The following is an 18599-nucleotide window of genomic DNA, read 5'->3' on the forward strand; positions in this document are numbered from 1 at the left end:
TCCGCAAGTGCTGGCTCGGCAACGCACCGACAAAGTCGAACTGATCTCAGCTTTTTTTACCTGGAACGTCCACATATGGATTTTAAAATCAGATTTCGCAACAATCGCATGGATTAAAAGGATTTTTTTTCGTTCAAAGTGATTTAAATTATATGCTGAAATTTTGACATCAAACTCGCAAAACCAAAAAGCGAAGAAATTGCTTCAAAAACCATCATTCTATTTCTAAGGTAACAGAATAAATATTTTAATTCCAGTTTATTTTATTATAGATTTTAAAATAATTTAAAGTAAAATTTGAGACATCTATAGTTTTGTTCTAAAAACTTGAGTTCTTTTATTTCCAATATTATAAAAATTATTTTTTTCTTAGCAAAATATACTTGTCTTTTCTTTTTAAATTTTTAAGCGCTTGCTGTTTTTCTTCAAGAATTTAGATATTTTTCAAATGAAGCTAAATTCATTGTTAAAATATAAAAATACTTCTCTTTGTAGAACTCATAATTAAGGAAATGAAAATTGTAAATATGCTTCAATCAACCTTCTATCCAATTAAAAATAATTGCGGAGAAACAATTCAGCCCATATTGTGGTCGACTTTTCTCAGTGATGGGAACTTAATTGAACTTTAATTAAAAACTAATTGTTAGATCTGTTCACTAGCTCATGACGGTTTTGCTAATGAACCCCTCGAACCAGCAAACTTGATGGTACACCCCGGCGAAGCGCTTGATCATAATTGACCGCAATGAAAATCGTGAATGAAGATGGAAACTGCTCTTGAAGTTTCCAACACAGATTCATTAGGCAACTCGCTCAGCGTGCACGTACCGCGGGTTGCGTTTTTAACGACCTGTAAAAGCAAAGCAAAGATAGAAATAATGAAATTTCCGGAAATTTTGCCTCGCCAGTTCGCCCACCCGCCAGCGTAAATCATCCAGAATTGCTCTCATTGCAAAAGTTTGGAATATTTGTGACAACTTTCGCAGAGGCCAGAATATCAATTTCACGTCAAGTGTTTGTGAAACTGATATTATATTTCCGTTCTCGTTTTTCCTCCAATTGACTTTTTATGAAACGAAAAAGTCGCAATTGCTCCAGCCCCAAAGGCACGTTTTTCTCGTTTCCCGTTTATTGAAAATGTAATATTAAAAAAGGAGATCGAAATACATGCTACAAAAATGTTGAGTTCATGACATTCAAGTTTGCTGATGAAATATTTCCATCGAAAGGTAAAAAAAAACAGCACTTCAATTAACTGTTTTGACTTTTTGAAGTTCAATTGAAAGTTCCCAATATAGCCATCCGCTTTAAGCCACATTGCTCACTTTTTGTTATCAACTCATAAAGAAAGAAAATTTATTACTTAGAAATTTTAGTTCAGCTCCTTCCGAATGGGTTATTGAGTTGTTTATTGTTTGCAGAAAGAAAAAACTCAAAACACCATCCATGAAAAGCCGAATTTAAATTTATATTCAGACACCAAGAATGATATTGAAATTCTTTTCAGTATAATTTTCGTAATTTCATAAAAACTAAATAATTTACTATAATAATTTTTAATTTTGTTTTTAACAAAGATATATCATTTGAAACATTTAAAGATCTCATTAATTAGCACCTTGAAATTAATGCCTGTATTTATTCTCAGAAAATGCTCGCGCAGTCAGAAGATTCCAAGAAACAATGGCAAAGAGGATCAAGTTTTCCGCGTCGTCGTAAAACCACCTACGTCGCCGCATTCCTCTTTTCAATGGCCTACTTGTGTCTCTTGATTTTCGCTCCTGTTTTTCGTGGTGAGAAGAGCATCTCGCTTTCCCCAGCGGTGAGCGAGATCCCTACTTATTTTCCACTTTTCCGCCTTTCCCTCCTCACGGGAAATAATGGACTCCGTATAATTCTGTAATTAAACGCATTTTTGAACAATGAGGAAAGGCGTCGAGCAACGGCGCAAATTTAATTTTTCACTCCCGCTTCAGACGTGAATTTTTTTTAGCAATTTTCCCGCATTATTAATTTATTATGCTCCTGGTACGAAAGTGAATTATAAAGTCGCAAAAGCGTTCTTGGAATAAGCCAGATTATTTGCATAATCGAAAAATAAAGAAGCTTTTCTTTTAATATAAATTTGGTTTATCGTGAATTCTTTCAGGAAAATGTTAAAAATAATATGCAATTTTTCTTGGATTTAATCTTCAAATTTTATACGAAATTATATTAAAATGGCATTTTTTTTTTAAATGAGCATAAAATCCTTTCACTCTGTTAAAATTCAAAGTTCTTTTGGTTCAGCTCAAGTTTGCACGCAGAGTGAGCATTACATTCGCAACTTTGATTGTAAAGTTAGCTTATTGAGAATTCCCCTTGTGCAATAATTATTACAGAGCCATTAATATCGTAAAATCTGGGTCGACTCTCAAAGTGCCATGCGAGTATAATTATCACATATTTTCTAACACAAGCATTTTGCAGCAGGCAGGAAATCATTCCCGAATTCCGTGAGTTGGCAGCAACAATTGAAGGCGAAGGAATTGCTCGATTTGGGCAGACACGACGCGAGCGGCCGATTTCGAATTGTGCCCTTTGTGCTGGCTGGCAGCAGATGGTCCTCTCTGTCTGCGGTAATGTAGCAATTACGCTTTGCAAGTCGCATCAACGAGTTATTAATCACATCGTGTGTGTGTCCGCCAATTCGTACAACCCATGCAATTCCAGGGAAAATTGGTTCCGTTTTGCAAAATATTCTCATCAGGCGCACGTGCTATTTCTGAATGGCATTCATTATGCACACCACACAGCACATTAAACCCGTCCGCATTTTAATAAAAAAAAATAGTGGAGAGAGTATTGTGCCGACGCCTGCAATTCCAATAGCCCGAGAGCGTTATTAGAACGATCGTCCCGACCGGGTTATTGCCGCCGTGCTTCGTCGCGTGCATGATTTCCATTTGCAGCACGACAAAGCGCATTGCAAATTTTATTCAATGCACTTTATTGTTAAAGGCCACGCTTGATTTATAAAGCCAAGCGGTGGCCCATAAATTAAAGCTGGAAATTAATTTTTTTTTCTCACTGATTGATTTTCTTCCAAGCATAGATTAAATTATTGAACTTTTTCTTTTCTTTTTTTCTATTTTATAAATTTATCTTGCATTTCTTGGAACTCTTATGTAACATTCACAATTATTCAAATTACAAGTCGATTTTAAATCGAAGCACCAATAATTCTAACAATAAGTACCGTTAATTACATATTAAAACAGTAAAACATAATTTTTTTTAATGAAATAATACTTTTTTTAGATTAGATTCAGAAAAAGTATTGAACTGGCTGTGGATATTTTTTTCAGCTCAAACTTACATAGCATTCCCAAAAATGAGCTTAAATTCCTTTTCAGAATCCTGTTGATATTTGAAAAAAATAATAAACGATTTTAATTAAAACAGTTCCCAAAAAGATCAGCAAAAAATGCACATTTCGCCGTGTTGCAATAATTAATCTCATTGTTGGAACAGGAAGGTAATAATCAGTATCAACAATTCAAATGAAATTTGTGTTAATCTTTCTGCTAATATTTTAATCGACTGATTTCTCGTCGCGCGTATCAAGTTTAAAAGTTAATCAAAAATGATTAAAATTATATTAAATTTAATTTTTAAAGAAATGAGAATAAGGAAGGAAATTCCAAATTAAAAAAAAATTAAATCAGCAAAAAAAAAAGAAAAATTTGTCTTACTTTTTTAGCATTTTCCACTGCAAAGAAAAATATCTCATAAATCTATTTGAATTTGCACAGCAACGCTTTTTATGTGTCTTTTTTTAAATTTTTCTGCCCTCTCATGACACCGTTCTTCTCCTTCACACGTGTGCAAATTACATCCGGAGACACTTCTTCTTATTAAATACCATTTCCCCGCAGAACGCGTCTTCCGTGCTGTGCGTCGCCACGCAAATCACCCTCGGGCAATCCGACTTGCTGCTCCCGTTTGTGGAAACAGCCCCAGGTGCCGTGTCCGTCGCGCTTTTCCTGCCACGCCAAGAGATTGTTGCGGCTCTGACGCTGCTCAAATTCCTGCGCTCCTGCAACGCCGCCCTGCACCACAGGGTATAATAAATAATTTCCGAGTTGAATCCACTTTAACTAGCAACTAAGCGAAATGTGGCTCAGCCTGACTAGATATTGCGACTGACCCGATCCAATAATTGACCACAGGCACACTCTTTGAGCTAATTTTGCTCACTGATTGGCAAAACCGAGAGCAACTTTAATGGAAATTGTTGGAGCTGCACTATTTTGATGGCCCCAAAGACTTTACAGGGAGCATCTGCCTGATTGATTTTGCTTATCAGACGTAAAGCAGACGCGTGGGTGGACTGATGGGAGTGGAGGAATCAATCATTTTTCTTTTGTGTTGATGAGAAAGTGCGCTATCAGAAAGTGGTTTTCCCAAATTGAATTCCGTCAGATATATTATTTAATACATTGCAGATCAGCCTTAAGTTCGGTTAAAAAAAATTATTATGTCTCGCTTTACATTTTAACAAGCAAGTTGGAAATTGGAATGTCAAAATTTTAATCTTATTTAAACAATCAACCATCTTACTTAGTTTTTTTCATTTGATATCATTACATTTTTATTTTGCTCCATTTTTAAGGAATTTTTTCATCAGGGAGAATTATCATATTAAGTAATCAAACTATCTCTTGAGTGATTTTAATATATATTTAATATTTTTATATTTTAATTTACTGTTTTAGTAATCTTAAAATTTTTAATGATTTCTTATAAAAATACAAATAATAATATACACGCCACGATGAAGAAGAAATAGTGCAATTTAATTACTTGAAACTTATATCTGTATGAGTGTATCAAAAGTTGTACCCAGATGGGTTTAATAAATAAATAAATTAAATAAATTATAAAACACAAAAATTAAAAATATAGTAATAAAAAATAATATAAGTATTAAAAAAAAATTAAATTTAAATAAATTCATTTGGTTAATGTTAAAATATAAATTTTTTAATTAAAACTCTGTTTGAAATAGTTTATACTTCCAAAAATGATCATGAAAATTTAGAAATCGGGCTTTTCCTCGTTGTAAAAAATTGTTTTTTATTAAAAAACAAATGGCTCTATCAGGTTTTTTTACAATAGAGCAGCGCGTTTGCTCCTGAAATAGGGTTGCAGACCGTGACCGAAATTGGTAGAGCCTTGTTTTGGAATAAAAACAATTTTTACAACGAGCAAAGTCCGATTTGCATTTTTAATTTAACTTTTTTTTCTATAAATTTTGTGTTTAATTCGGTTAAATTTACTTTATTTCAAACTTTCAGGCAAGTGTTCATTTAGTAGTGCCGCACGACAGCGGCATCATGCAAAGCCCTGTTGACGAGGGAAACTCCGTGGACTGTGGTCAAAAGGCCAGCGAGATTTTGCGAATAATAACCGCAGGCCGAGAATTAGCCAAACTCGAGGGTCCACCCGCTGGCCTGCTGCGCAACGTGGCCCTGGAACATTGCCATAATGAATGGCGAGCGTCTATAGAGCCGCAAATGCAATTCCCGCGGGGAAAGGTTGATTAAATATTTGATTCAATTAACCTCTGTAAACACAAATTACGTCATTTTTCAAGACTGCAGACTTGGCGAGAAATTTGAATGGGTTTTTGGCCGCTCGCAGTGCCAGTGAAAGGGTCGCTTTCGTTTTGCCTGAATTCGTGCTCGTTAAAGGCGCAATGCCCGAAAATAGAGCCGAGTTATTAAGCCACGCACTGGACGGAAAAGTTCAGCCGAGAGGAGATTATCCGAACGCCTATTTGCCTTCCGAGTTGGAACGTTGGAGGAGTTTCGGCGCCCCTTCGAATTTGGTCGCCGCCGCTTACAAAGTGGACAAGCTCAATTTTGGCTACCAGCCCGCTTTTTTGTCGCGCTGGAAAACTCCTCGTTTTGACGAAAGGTACGCCGGAGAGGCCCTGGTGAAATTCTCACAGGTGACAAATTTTGTTTTTATTCTTTCGTAATCTCGCGTATGTGGTGCTTGGGCTTTCCGAGTGTACGTATTTTCGTCTGAACTATTTTTCACTCTCAACGAATGTCAATAACACGATTGGTCTCTCGTCTCACTGCATTTGAGCAGAACAAATGTCGGTACCATATCACTTGCCACGCTTTCTTCGAACTGTGAGCACCGATAACAAATAATGTGCCGCAGGCTCAAGATGCTGATGAACATTTTGTGCCTGGCATTGACTCTCGTCTGCAAAGCCTCAGGTAATAAGAAATCATTTTAGCTTTCTTTTTTCATATTAAATTGGCAATTTTATTTAATTTTAGAGTTTTTAAATTTTTATTATGTTGCTCCTTTTAATTATAGAGTCGTATTACTCGGTGCTCTATTTATTTATGTGTATTTTAATTTGTAAAAAATTTATTTATGTTTAAAATGTTTTAAAGTATGGAAAAGCTTTAATATACTCCTCAAAATTTTTTTAATAAATATTCATGCAGTTGTTAATAAAAATTTTAAAATAATTCCTCCTAAAAGAAAAACTCTCAGGGCGTTTCCAAAATTGAATAATTAGCAATTAGCGTAATTGCCTTAAAATTACATTGTTTTTACTGTTTTTCCGGCCCTTTTGAAATAAAGATTCGAAGTTTTCCCACGTTGAATCAATGATATTTTTACGGGACGAAAACAGCTCAACTACTGTCTGCAGTCCTATTTTTATTCATACCGTGCATTTTCACCCCAATTTTGTCCCTTTAACTAATTACGTAATTAAAAATAATAGGCTCTGAAAATTTTCACTAATTTTTTTTAAACGAAAATTTAAATATTTTATGAAATATAAAAATGGAAACAAATTTTTTGTTTCAGACGCTGCGCCTTTGATTTTAAAACCTGTTGACGATGTCAAGTTAGTTGATGATGCCAAGGCAGTTGAACCGGCGGATGAAGTCAAGATTGACAAGCCGGTTGACGATGCAGGCGCAGTAGTTGACGATGAAAACCCCGATGAAGAGGACGAAGTCAAGAATCGTATCAATTTCGGACCTGTGAATTTTGGAGCATCTGCAAGCGCGAGTGCTTCAGCCTCTGTGTCAATCGGAAATGGTTTGAGCAGCACTTTTTCAAATGCACAAAGCACTGCTTCCGGGGGTGGAAGTTTCGCCGCTGCACCACCATTCGGAGGCAGTTTTTCCAACGCACACGCAGGTGGATTTTCTAATAGTGGCCCTCAACCGGTGGCTTTTTCCAATGCAAATTCGGCGTCTCACAGCCAGGCTGGGGGTGGTTTTTCCCAAGCTAACGCAGGGGCTCAAACGGTTGTGGTGCAGCAACCGGTTTACGTTTCACAACCTACAACTTTTTCTAATGCACAAAGTTCAGCGTTCGGAGGGGGTGGTTTTTCTCAATCTAATGCCCAAAGCTCATCAGGTGGATTTTCACACTCCAACGCAGGCGCTCAAACGGTTGTCGTACAACAACCTGTTTATATATCACACCCCAGTCACCCCACAACCTTTTCTAATGCAAACGCGCAAAGTTCAGGTTTCGGAGGGGGTGGCTTTTCTCAATCTAACGCAGGTGCGCAAACAGTTGTGGTGCAAACACCTGTTTATGTATCCCACCCCACAACGTTTTCCAATTCAAACACCCAAAGTTCTACTGGGGGTGGTTTTTCAAACGCCCAGGCTAGTGCCCAAAGCTCTTCAGGGGGTGGATTTTCAAATACTCATAGTGTTGGTGGTGGAAGCTCGAGCTTCTCCAGTGCAAATGCAGTGACTCACGGCTCGGCTGGGGGTGGTTTTTCCCAAGCAAACGCTGGTGCCCAAGCAGTCGTGCAACAACCTGTCTACGTCAGCCACCCTACGACTTTTTCCAATGCTCAAAGTTCAGCTGTGGTATTTGGAGGGGGTGGTTATTCTGGGGAGCATACGGAGTCATCAGAGGGTGGATGGGGTCACAGCGGGGAAGAATTTTCAGGCCCTGTTTGGGGTAACGGAGCTTCTTCGGCGTCTTCCGCCTCTGCAAATAGCGCCGCAGGTTGGGGCAATCACGGATCTGCAGAATATACTAGCAACGAAAGTGAAAGTGCATCTTCAGCGGTTGTTGGAGGCAATCAAAATTGGGGTGCGTCGAGCTCCGCCTCTGCGTGGGCCAGTGCATCATCAGGAGCGGGAGTTTTGCCCCCGAGGGCTTCGGCGACGACAAACGCGGAGACGGAGGCGTCTCCAACGGCAGGAGAGGAATTGCCAGAGAAATGGTCTTGGAATGATCGTTGATTGAAATTGTCCAGTTTTGCAAAAATTCTGGAAATTGATTTTTATGTAATAAAATTAATAGAAATTTAAATAACGACGCAGAATATAAATATAAAAAATATAATAAAAATAGCTGTGTGAATAATTTAATGTATTTAATTTAAAAAATGCAGGTTTACGAGATGCTGATGCAAGGTTATCAGTTTTATGTGCTCGATACGATGTACTTGTGCGGCAACTCATCTGGGATGGCGTCTGCTATTCCCCTCGGATCCGACATGCACATTTTCCACGAATCGCATCTGCCAGATCTGATATCGCGTTATAAAAAAGATCCGCACCAACTGCTCAAGCACGAGCATTCCAGCCATAACGTTCCAGATCAAGCGAAATAAATGTTCCAGATCAAAAAAATTTATTTATTGCAAAAAATAAATTATCCGTTTGCCTTGTGAATGAATGTGTATCACAGATTAGACAAAATAATTTGGATATAAAAAAAAAATAAACTTTTAACACAAGAATACACGTGCGTTATTTTTGCTGGTCAACAAAAAGCGTGTTTAAAAGGCGAGTGCGCTTGTGCTACACGTGTTCTATAATAATGACTGTCAAGTTTATGAAAGCAGCCTCGGTATCTACTAATTGTAATTTGTCTTGGGAAGTTGATGAGTAGTAAACATGCCATGATGAGCTGTTGTCTCATTAGATAAGCGGAACTGTTTCAATAATAATGAGCAAACAAGGAAAGGTAAAAAAAAAATCAACTGATTTTATTGTCTCCTTAAAATTTCCGACAGAAGAGTTTTTATTTTTTAAGATCAGATAATTTTTTGTAATTTTTTTTATTTCCTTTGATTCAAATTTTTTCTGGTTGCTTTTAAACAGATTTCCAATGTTTGCCCCAAAAATTCAAACATAACTCTTCTTCTAGTCCACAGTTTGGCAAAAACCAGATCACTCTGATCTCGCAAGGCCAAAGTCTGTTTTCACTCTAGTGTCCGTATTGATTAATCATCCTTCAACGAGCCGCGCCGCAACGCACAGTTTACAGCAATGCCGGCGCCTCTTGATTGAGTCCTTCTGTGTTCACCTCGCTAGCAGTTGGTGGCTCGAAATCGTGAGCGAACAGGCCGAAAGTATGCAGATTGCTAATGGACTTTGTCAAACCCATCTGGGACACAGAAGCAGCCGAATTCGTCTCAAAGTTGTAATCTTCGGTGGGCCTCAAAACGGCGAGCGATGGCACCAGCAGCGTGTTTGGTTGCAGCAGATCGGTGCTAAAGTTGCCCGACACTGAGAGCGACTTGAATACGGTCGAAGCCGAGTAAGTTGAAAACTCCAAGTCGTCAGAGCAGCTTGTCGTGTTTGCGCCGGCACACGCTATCACCGAACACACCTAAGCAAATTAATATGATTATTAGTTATAAATTTAATTTTCAAATTAATTTGAAAATAGTGAAAAATGCTAATTTCATTTGCCATTAAGTTAACTTTTCCGTCAATTAATTAGGTCAATTTTAACAAAATTTTTGTTTCGGGTTAAAAAATAAGCAATTTTTCCGCAATAATTCAAACTTGCAAATTTTCCGAAAGAGCCTGAAATATAATTTATTATTTTGCGTTTCTATTTTGTTAGAAGAACTTCCTCAGAAGAAATATAATTGTTTGTTGCTGTTGATTTAAAAATTTGATTTAAAGTTTATACTTTAAACAAATATTATAATATATATTTTTTTTAAATCCTTTTTGTTTTTCAAGTTATGTTTATTATTATTTTTAATTTTATATTTATTATTTAATTAAGTATACATTATTTATTTTCCAAACTTTTGTTTCTAGGATATACCTTTTGGCAGTTATCTTGTCAAATGCAAGAAAATTTAATTATAAATTTTATTAAATAATCATTGTAATCAGGATAAATTAATAATTAATATTTTATTATTCATCTCTACTTGAAATAGTAATAGTTGGAACGCAAATTTCATTATTATGTATTTAAATTTTTTTATTACATTTACTATAAAAATAATTGAATAATAAAATTTATATTTTAAAATATTATTTTACAATTATGAAGCACTATGTTATTTTTTATTTCTGTCATTCTCCTTTAATAACAATTTGCACCTCGTTTTAAACAACCATCAAAATTAATCGAGTTTCCAAACAAGTTTTCGATTTGATTACTATTTATTAATTTACCTGCTCCCTGTTGACGTAATGTCCTCCGTCGTGCGTAACAATGCCGTCAATTACCACGAGTCTGTAATTGAATTCGCCCGCCGCGTCAACTGACTCCAGTTCATAATCAACCGTGCAACACAGATCAGCCTGGCAATGTGTCAAAGTCAGATTGGCGCCGATCTCTGCGCTCAAAGCTGCCGACGTGTAGTCCCGAAGGTTGTCGTTCTTCAGCAGCAAGTCGAACGCAGCCGGGGGAGCCGCACCGCGTTTGGCTCTTCGCGACTGCCGCGATTCTAATTAAAATCGCTTTCATTATTTGTCTTTGGCGAAAACTTCGTTCATATTCAAAAGGAAAGATTAAAAGATCGCTCACGTCTGCGTGTGTTGAGAGGAACGGTTGCCACCAGAAGGGTGGTGCCGCTTTGCTGGGCCATCAGTGAAACAATCTCGCCCTTTTCCCCCGAGTAAATTCCGCTGCCGCTGTTTCCCACTGCGGGGTGGTTGTAGCCGGAACCGAGGAAATTAACCCCTAATCCGAGTGCCCACGCAGATTGGCCTTGCACGGCTGCCAATGAGTTTTTTTTTATTTATATAAAAAAAGAAAGAAAATTGTTATCGCACCTGTCAGGTAGGGCAGCTCGGAGAACCAGGCTGTCGGAAAAGCGATGTCGGTGGCGCCGAATTCGCGGACCAGCCGCACACTGGGGTTGTAAAAGAGCAAATCCATGCAGGTGAAGGTGCCGAATGTGGCCCCGAAAGACGTCGTAAAAACGGCAATATCAGTCTCGGCGGTCGTGTTGAGCGCCGGTTCGCCGTACAAATTGAACTTGCGGTATCTGCGGGAAAATAATGGGCTGAAAGCTGCTTCTTTTCATCCATTGTCATGCATAACAATCGTGAAATGACGTACATAATTATAAAATCGAATCGCTTGCAAAAGGAAAAATAATGACTTTTTTCAATCTGCTTTAATGATGCGATGTTATGCAGCGTGCGGTGCAATCGCGTCGAGCGAGTTGCCTATATATGCTGCTCATCAGTTTCTCGATGGAGACGTAAATGTCAAGGCATAGTGAAATGTTTCAACTTTATTTCCTTTTAACACGTAGGAGGAAAACGCGCTGTTTATTCGACATAATGGAATCCAGCAGAATAAACGCGCTTTTAACTAAATTGCTAATTTCCGTTATATCCCTTTTGGCCAAACGCACATAGACGGAGCTGAAACCTTTTCACTTTTTGGAAATCAATTTCACTTTGTGCTTTTTGAAATAATTTGGTCTGTTATTTTATTCAAATTAGTTGGCAATTAATTTATGATTAATTGGATTGCACGCTTGACTGTATTGATGATTTTCAATAGCGTTCAAAAGTTCAAAACCTAATTAATCACCAAATATCAAACATAACAAATTAATTTTAGACTTGAATTGAGCGATATTGGATTATTGAAATTGGTAAAATTTGAGGATTCCTATTTCAAAATTATTGTCTGATGATATTAATTTTGGTGAGGATATTTTAATAATGAAATATTGTATATAAAAACTGGTAAAATCAGCTAAAATCAAGAATGTTGAGCGTTGAATAAGAACATTCAATTAATACTTACGGATGGGAAAGCTCTTGATTGAAATTTATGCATGTATTACGATGAAATAAGCTGATTTGAATGTTGGGACAAAAAAGTTTATACTTTTTGAATTTTTTCTCTGATAATTTCAATTACTTTGGAAAAAAGGCAGACGAACTAAAATCCCGTAAAATATTAAAACCACTCTTTAATATTTAGTTTACATTGATGTACAGTCGAGGAAAAGCCAATTCTAAATTCGAAATCGACTAATTGTTGTTTCAGGAATATCCAAACACTAATCTATTTTTTTTTTTTTTTTAATTAAAGATCATTAATTAAAGTCATGCCTATCAATTTTCTATTTTATGGAGCAGTTTTTCCTCCTAGAAAGAGGGATTTAATTAATTCGTAGCAATTAATTTTGGCTTCTACGTTACAAATAACCCTCAAGGGAAAACACGTTTCTCCGAATAAAAAAAAAAAAATCCATTGTCTGCGGAAACCGATTTATTTTTTTAGCCAGCGTGTGCGTGGCATTGACAGGACATTTCCCTTAACCCTAATGTGCGGAAAACCGATGCCCTTCTAACGTTCGCATATGATGTAAATATAGCCGACGGAACTCGGGGCTGCGGGGGCGCATAAATAATAAAGTACCTGGCGACGAGAGTGCCATTAGCGTCGAACGCCACGTTCGAGTTGTAAATCAAGTAGTTGTCCTGGGCGCACTGCGGCCCGCAAAACTGCCTTTCGATCAGGTTGGCCACCACGTAGATCGAGTTGTTGCGGGCGGCGCAAGAAAGCCGCTTCAGAGCCTGCGAGCCACAATTATTGAATAAATTAGGTCCCATTTTAGTTGTTCGATTTAATTGGATCCGACTTCCGTGTTAATTGTGTCGTTGTTGAAATCGAGGCAGGGGTTCGAGTCGAGGGCGGGCACCTCTTGACCGACGTTAATGCACAGCGATCGTGACTGGGAAACCGCCGTCGTCGTCAGGCCATACTCGGGAAATACGATAATTTCCGCCGCCTACCAAAATTGAAACAAATTTATTCCAATTATATCAACCTTGCGAGAGTGGAAATGTCACAAGAGAGGTACAGATGGGATGCTGCGTAATGATGACGAATCGCAAGAGAATATTGGAATGAATGCATAATTAATTTTACAGGGTTTGTGAGCAAATGAAATCACAAGAATTTATTTGAATTCATTGAGGACTATTAAACAAATTGATGTAATACAATCTCGATATTAAAAATTTAAATTAGGAATAAAAAAAAGATGAATTATACATTAAAATCATTTATCATTTTGCGATGTGATCGTTTCGTTGCATGAGAAGACAAGTTTAAATACATTCAGCCCTATCGATCCTACTCTTAGTAAAAAATTAAAATCATTATAATGGTTTAATTTTTATTAATAATTAATAAGTTCTTATTTTAAATAAACTTTTAGAAACGTAAAAAACTGTAAAATATTACAGAAAATTAAAATTATAACTTACACGTAGAAAAAACATGTAAAAATTTTATTAATAAATAATTCTAATAAAATACAAAAAATTGAAATTAATAAATAAAACTTAATTTATATTATATTTATATTTATTTTAACTGCAAATCTCCACTAATATTTAATTTCTCTATTTCTGACATGAATAGAGTGTTGAGAAATTTTCCAAATATGAAAGCAATTTTCTATGCGGCTGATGTAGTAATTTTATCCGAGAATTCGCAAGATTTAAGGAGCGCTTTCGAAAATCTGATCGTTTGTTTGAAAGACAAATTTGAAACTGAATTTTGAGAAATGTAAAATATTAAAGTTCCGAAATAAAGGGAAGTGAAGGGGACGATGATTTTCTTGAAATTAAATGAGTAATAGACATTAACATTGTACTACTTTATTGATAGATTTGTTTGTTAATATTAATAAATTATTGAAATTGATAAATATAATTTGTTATTAAAAACTGTCAAGTTTACATTTCTTTTAAATTTATTTTAATTTATTAATCTGATTGAGCAAAGAATAATTCAATAGTTTAATAAATAAATTCCAGCACCGTGCTATAAGTAAAGACTTTATTTTTTAATGAAACAAGCATTAATAAGTATTAAAAAACGGAAAACTTTCCATGTAAAAAGCCAGAGCAGACCACCCAGCAAAATTTCACTCTACCTGAGATTTTGCATCGGCGATGAGATCTTCGTACTTTCCGATGTTCTGCCGAAAAGTTCCACCCAAGGAATAAAACTCCACGACAGCCGCTACGTAACTAGATTGCGCCTTTAGTAAGAAACAAACAGAAATAAAAGTCACATAAAAAACAAACATTGACTTGGAAATAGAATTTACCTGGCTATGCCTGATGGCGAGAGCGAAAAATACAAGGAAAAGTTGTTGTTTCATCTTTAAGAAAAACTTCCCTGCATCCGCCTATAAGTTTACGACTTTAGAAGTTGATGCACATGATTGAGCACATTTTTATAAAAGCGCCAGACGTGCCACGTGATGCGGGTTTATCTTGGAAAAAGATGCACTCAAGGGGTACTTGGCGTGGGCGCCTCTAGTGCATGTCCGGCGGCGGGCAGAAAAAAAGCAGGGGCCGAGATATCGACCTTTGGTGCAGTCTCGTCTGATGTCGCGATTGCAGGACGTCTTGGTGCAAAGGTCGCACTTTTAATCGCAGGCACGTTCGCAGATAACCGCACACACAATGGAATTGCATAACATCACTCGCACCACCTTACCGCTTGCGTAATAATAATCACTGACCAGAACAATTTTATTTTTATTGAAAAAAAAACAATGATAATTATCAAAACTATTAGAAAATTTTCGTTGTAATTTTTGCAGCTTTAAGCATATTTTTTTTAATTTGGTTGAAATTTTATATAAAAAAAAAACAACAAGATCATGCGATTAACCATCCAAATACATAATTCATAAAAAAAAAATGATTAAAGAAAAAATAGAATTAATTCAAATTATTAATTTACAAGAGAGGACGAATGATCAATCATCACTTCTTATTTACTAATCATTTTCATCATCTTGCTTTTGTCTTGAATGAACTTTATAGAGATTATAGTACAAGGGTGAAGTCCAATTTCAATTATTCATCTAATGGTCTTAGTCCAGATAATGCCATTATTTTGAATAGATCCCATTAACTTTTTTTCTTTTTCTTATCATCAAATCAGCCGTGGTTTTAATTAATGTGCAAGTCGTTCGATATTAAGTAAGATAAAACTCTTCTAGCAGCTTTTGAATTGATTAGTCACCAATTTTAAATTAAAGGAGTGTCAACTTACAATTAGAGCGGGAGAGTTATGCAACTTGTTGGCCTTAGCGAGAACGCGGGTTGCATGCAAGCTAGATAATTAAATTGCTCTTTGGAGATTTTATCATCTTTTTACACAAACTGCTTTTTGTGTGCACATATAATTTTGTTAATTTGTTGCATAATTATGAATTCTTTTTGCGTGTATATTATTTTATTCAAGACTAGTTTAATTCAAATTGTGTGAAAAAAGAGAAAATTTGCGAATATTAATAAAAAGGAAAAACCCGACTCTTCACTCTTCATTTCCATTAATAAGCAAATTTCTTATTAAATAAAATACAATTGAGGAAAGTTTCTTAAAGTAGTCTACAAAATTAGATTCTTCTGAGAATTCTGAAAACACTCCTTGCAAAATTGTCCAAAGCCTTTAACACCTTTTGCAGTAAATGAAAGTAGAAACGCTGAAGTGGACAATAGAAATAAAAATTCATCAGCCATATCGGGTGGGACATCTTTTTGAATTGAAAAAATTCTTCCACTCTCATCGTGACACGAGTAAACAAAAATTTGCCGGCGGAGAAGGGCTTCGATATCTCCGTTTTCGAAAGGAAACTAATTTCTCTCCATTTCATTATCTACATTGTGCTTCAATCTCTCTCTATATTTCTCTCCTTCGTGAACACCGATGAAAGGGACGCCTGATAATAAAGCGGCATTCTCTCCTTAGGAAATAACTTTTTAGTGTCACAATCACGCACGCTCTATCGTGAATTGAGATGGGAGCTGCAAAAACCAGACCAATTTATAACTCCGCGTACCAAACAATGGTGCCGAAAATTGGGTTCGAAGGGGTCCAATTACTTGTCATCTTTTTCGCTCAACTGCTCTGAAGGATAACATTAAATTAACTACATTTATTTATCTCTCTCCTTTCTGCTGAGGACAGGCAACTGCGATACCACAAGAAGTGAAATGATGTCGGATGTCATATTATATAAACAATATTAACAAAATCACGTTCAAGAAAAACAATAAAATTGAATAAACTTTGTATTGTATAGATTTTTGCATAATTTATTTAAAAATGAGATTTTAAATTTGCTTTTGAAAATAATTAGTTTTTTTTTTGATAACTTAAAAAAGTGGAAATGGCGTTTAATTATTGTTGTTATTGCTTATTATTTTTTTTAATCCATATCTAGAGAAAATGTAGTTTTGTTAGCCCGCTTATCTCTGCGGAAATTAATAATAATTATTAAAATAATCAATTAATAGTAATAAGCATCAAAAGCTAAGCTCTGAAAATCATTTACGGCTCAATACCTTGAAAAGATGTGACGTGCAATTTAAGAATATGAATGAGGTCCTGAAGGTCCCCCAAGGCAAATTCATTTTTCGCATATTTCCAATTTCTACCCGCGGGCATTTTAGAAAATTCCTGATGACAATATATAATTAACTAATTAAAGATGACTCCGCGGAGAGGTCATTAGCGGTCAATTAATAAGATATTGTGTGCTTTTTGATTGTGCATTTCTTTGCACGGACAAAACATAAATCACTATCAGTTGAGTCGATCAGAGAGGAGAAAATTTTGTAGTCGGGCAGCGGAAGAAGCAAAGAAAGCCTATATAAAAGCTTTCATTCTTTTATGCCGCGCAGGAGAAAATAAGTGTTTTTATTTCATTATAGAGAGAATTAGGAGCAGCTAGAGAGGAAAAGAAGTGTTCTTACTAATGTGAGGCGTTTTGCGGTCTTTGGCTTTAATTTGCAGTGAAAGTGGTCCAAAATAAATGGCCAATTATTATTAAAGTTTGTGACGAGTTTCTAAGTTTTTATAAAGCCTTAAAAAATTAAATCAAATCTAAAAACAAAAATAATTTTTCTTGCTTATGTGCTTCGGTTTTTAGTTTTTATTATATTGCAACAATACAAAAAATGACAAAATATCATTTTGAACCTAAAATTTGTCTAGGTGTTTCAAAATGTATTTGCAATTTCTATTTAAAAACTCAGTTAATTTTTCTTAATATTTTTCTTGCGATTGATGACCGCTTTTTGTCGATTTTTAAATTTTGTATCATCCCAGCCAGAACTCTTGAGTGGCCGCGAATTTCTCTTCTTGCCGTTCTCGTCAGCAACGCCGAGCCGTTTTCGACTCTCGTCCAGAGGCGATTTCATTTGTTGTCGGCCGCGCGCGGCCATTGAAAATTCAGGTCGCCTTTCCTGTCATTCTCGATTTTTAATCTGCATTAATTACGAACGTCGTCTTCACTGCCACGTCGAGAGGCTCATCCTCACAATCGGCCGGTTTTGACCTTGAAGTAGAAATTTGTATTCTGAAGCCAGAGCACCATGATAAATTAAAATACAATTATTAACACTTCAATATGGCGAGCTTTGCTATCAATTGGTATTTCAAAATTATTGCATAAATATTCAGGAACATTAAAACATTAAAATTGAACTTAACTTAAAAATAAAAAGGAGAAAGCCTTGCCGGATCAAAAAATTTTGATTTATCACTATTGCGAATCCCGCAATGATCACAATCAAAATTTGAAAACAACCTGCTTTGATAATCAACACGTTTTCACTCGATATGCTTGTGTTATGCAGAAAAAAAAAATTTCCGCGCCAATGTGCGGGAAATGTAACCAGCGGATGTAGACTTAACTTTCTTGAGTGCGCCAAAGTGCGGAAAGAACAATAATGTTTAATGTTTCTTAATTAAGTCCGATTAAGTCTAAAAATTTAATGGTAGCCATGTAATGAATATCAGTTGGAATATTAATATATTATCGTACTTAAATTAACACTTTCAGAGGAGAATAATATATTTTATTTAAATTTAACTTCGACCCTTATGGTTATGGTTGTTTATTAATTTGTATTTTTTTTACTTAAAAAAACCAAGTAATTTCTTAGTGCGCGTCCATAAACATGTGCCTGGATGTATAATTTGCACCACTATTTAGCTATTTTTTACTTACAAAATTAAAATCAATAAAAAATATATGAAATAAATTAAAAAAATTAAATTAAAAATTTTATTTATTTTACTAAAAAGTTATTGTAGTATTAAAAAAATTTAAAAGTGTTTTTGCTTAAAATTGTTGCAACATAGAATCGTAATTAAATTTTTGATGCCTGTGCGGTGGAGGCGCGCACGAGTCTCAGGTAAATCTCGGCCAGGCGGCGCACCTGAGCCACCTGAGCCGCGGCCAGACCTTCCTTCGAGCGGGCGCATTCCTGAGCTTCAGTCAC

The 18599-nt window shown here is 35.8% G+C and overlaps 2 protein-coding genes across 6 annotated transcripts; one reads left to right on the forward strand and one right to left on the reverse strand.

Moving 5' to 3' along the window:
* The first annotated feature begins 25 nt into the window (after nucleotides 1-25).
* LOC132198883 (loricrin-like) lies at nucleotides 26-8697 on the forward strand. 5 transcript variants are annotated; one of them, XM_059623163.1, is made up of 8 exons: nucleotides 26-230; nucleotides 1652-1796; nucleotides 2473-2621; nucleotides 3921-4106; nucleotides 5343-5582; nucleotides 5642-5998; nucleotides 6220-6278; nucleotides 6886-8576. In XM_059623163.1, the coding sequence occupies exons 2-8, from the start codon at nucleotides 1655-1657 to the stop codon at nucleotides 6914-6916; spliced, it is 1164 nt and encodes a 387-aa protein (XP_059479146.1). In that variant the 5' UTR covers nucleotides 26-230; nucleotides 1652-1654; the 3' UTR covers nucleotides 6917-8576. The 5 variants fall into 5 exon arrangements, with proteins under 5 accessions (XP_059479146.1, XP_059479144.1, XP_059479145.1 ...); XM_059623161.1 differs by lacking the exon at nucleotides 6220-6278 and having other exon boundaries at nucleotides 8447-8697; XM_059623162.1 differs by lacking the exon at nucleotides 6220-6278 and having other exon boundaries at nucleotides 2476-2621; nucleotides 8447-8697.
* Nucleotides 8698-9019: 322 nt separating this feature from the next.
* LOC132198721 (vanin-like protein 1) lies at nucleotides 9020-14637 on the reverse strand. Its single transcript, XM_059622904.1, has 8 exons — nucleotides 14402-14637; nucleotides 14225-14332; nucleotides 12920-13069; nucleotides 12697-12854; nucleotides 11085-11299; nucleotides 10837-11028; nucleotides 10482-10756; nucleotides 9020-9672 (listed from the first exon to the last, which is right to left on the reverse strand). The coding sequence occupies exons 1-8, from the start codon at nucleotides 14453-14455 to the stop codon at nucleotides 9322-9324; spliced, it is 1503 nt and encodes a 500-aa protein (XP_059478887.1). The 5' UTR covers nucleotides 14456-14637; the 3' UTR covers nucleotides 9020-9321.
* Between the last annotated feature and the right edge of the window lie 3962 nt (nucleotides 14638-18599).

This window comes from Neocloeon triangulifer, unplaced genomic scaffold, assembly GCF_031216515.1.
Source record: "Neocloeon triangulifer isolate White Clay Creek 2 clone unplaced genomic scaffold, ASM3121651v1 ptg000013l, whole genome shotgun sequence".
NCBI lineage: Eukaryota > Metazoa > Arthropoda > Insecta > Ephemeroptera > Baetidae > Neocloeon > Neocloeon triangulifer.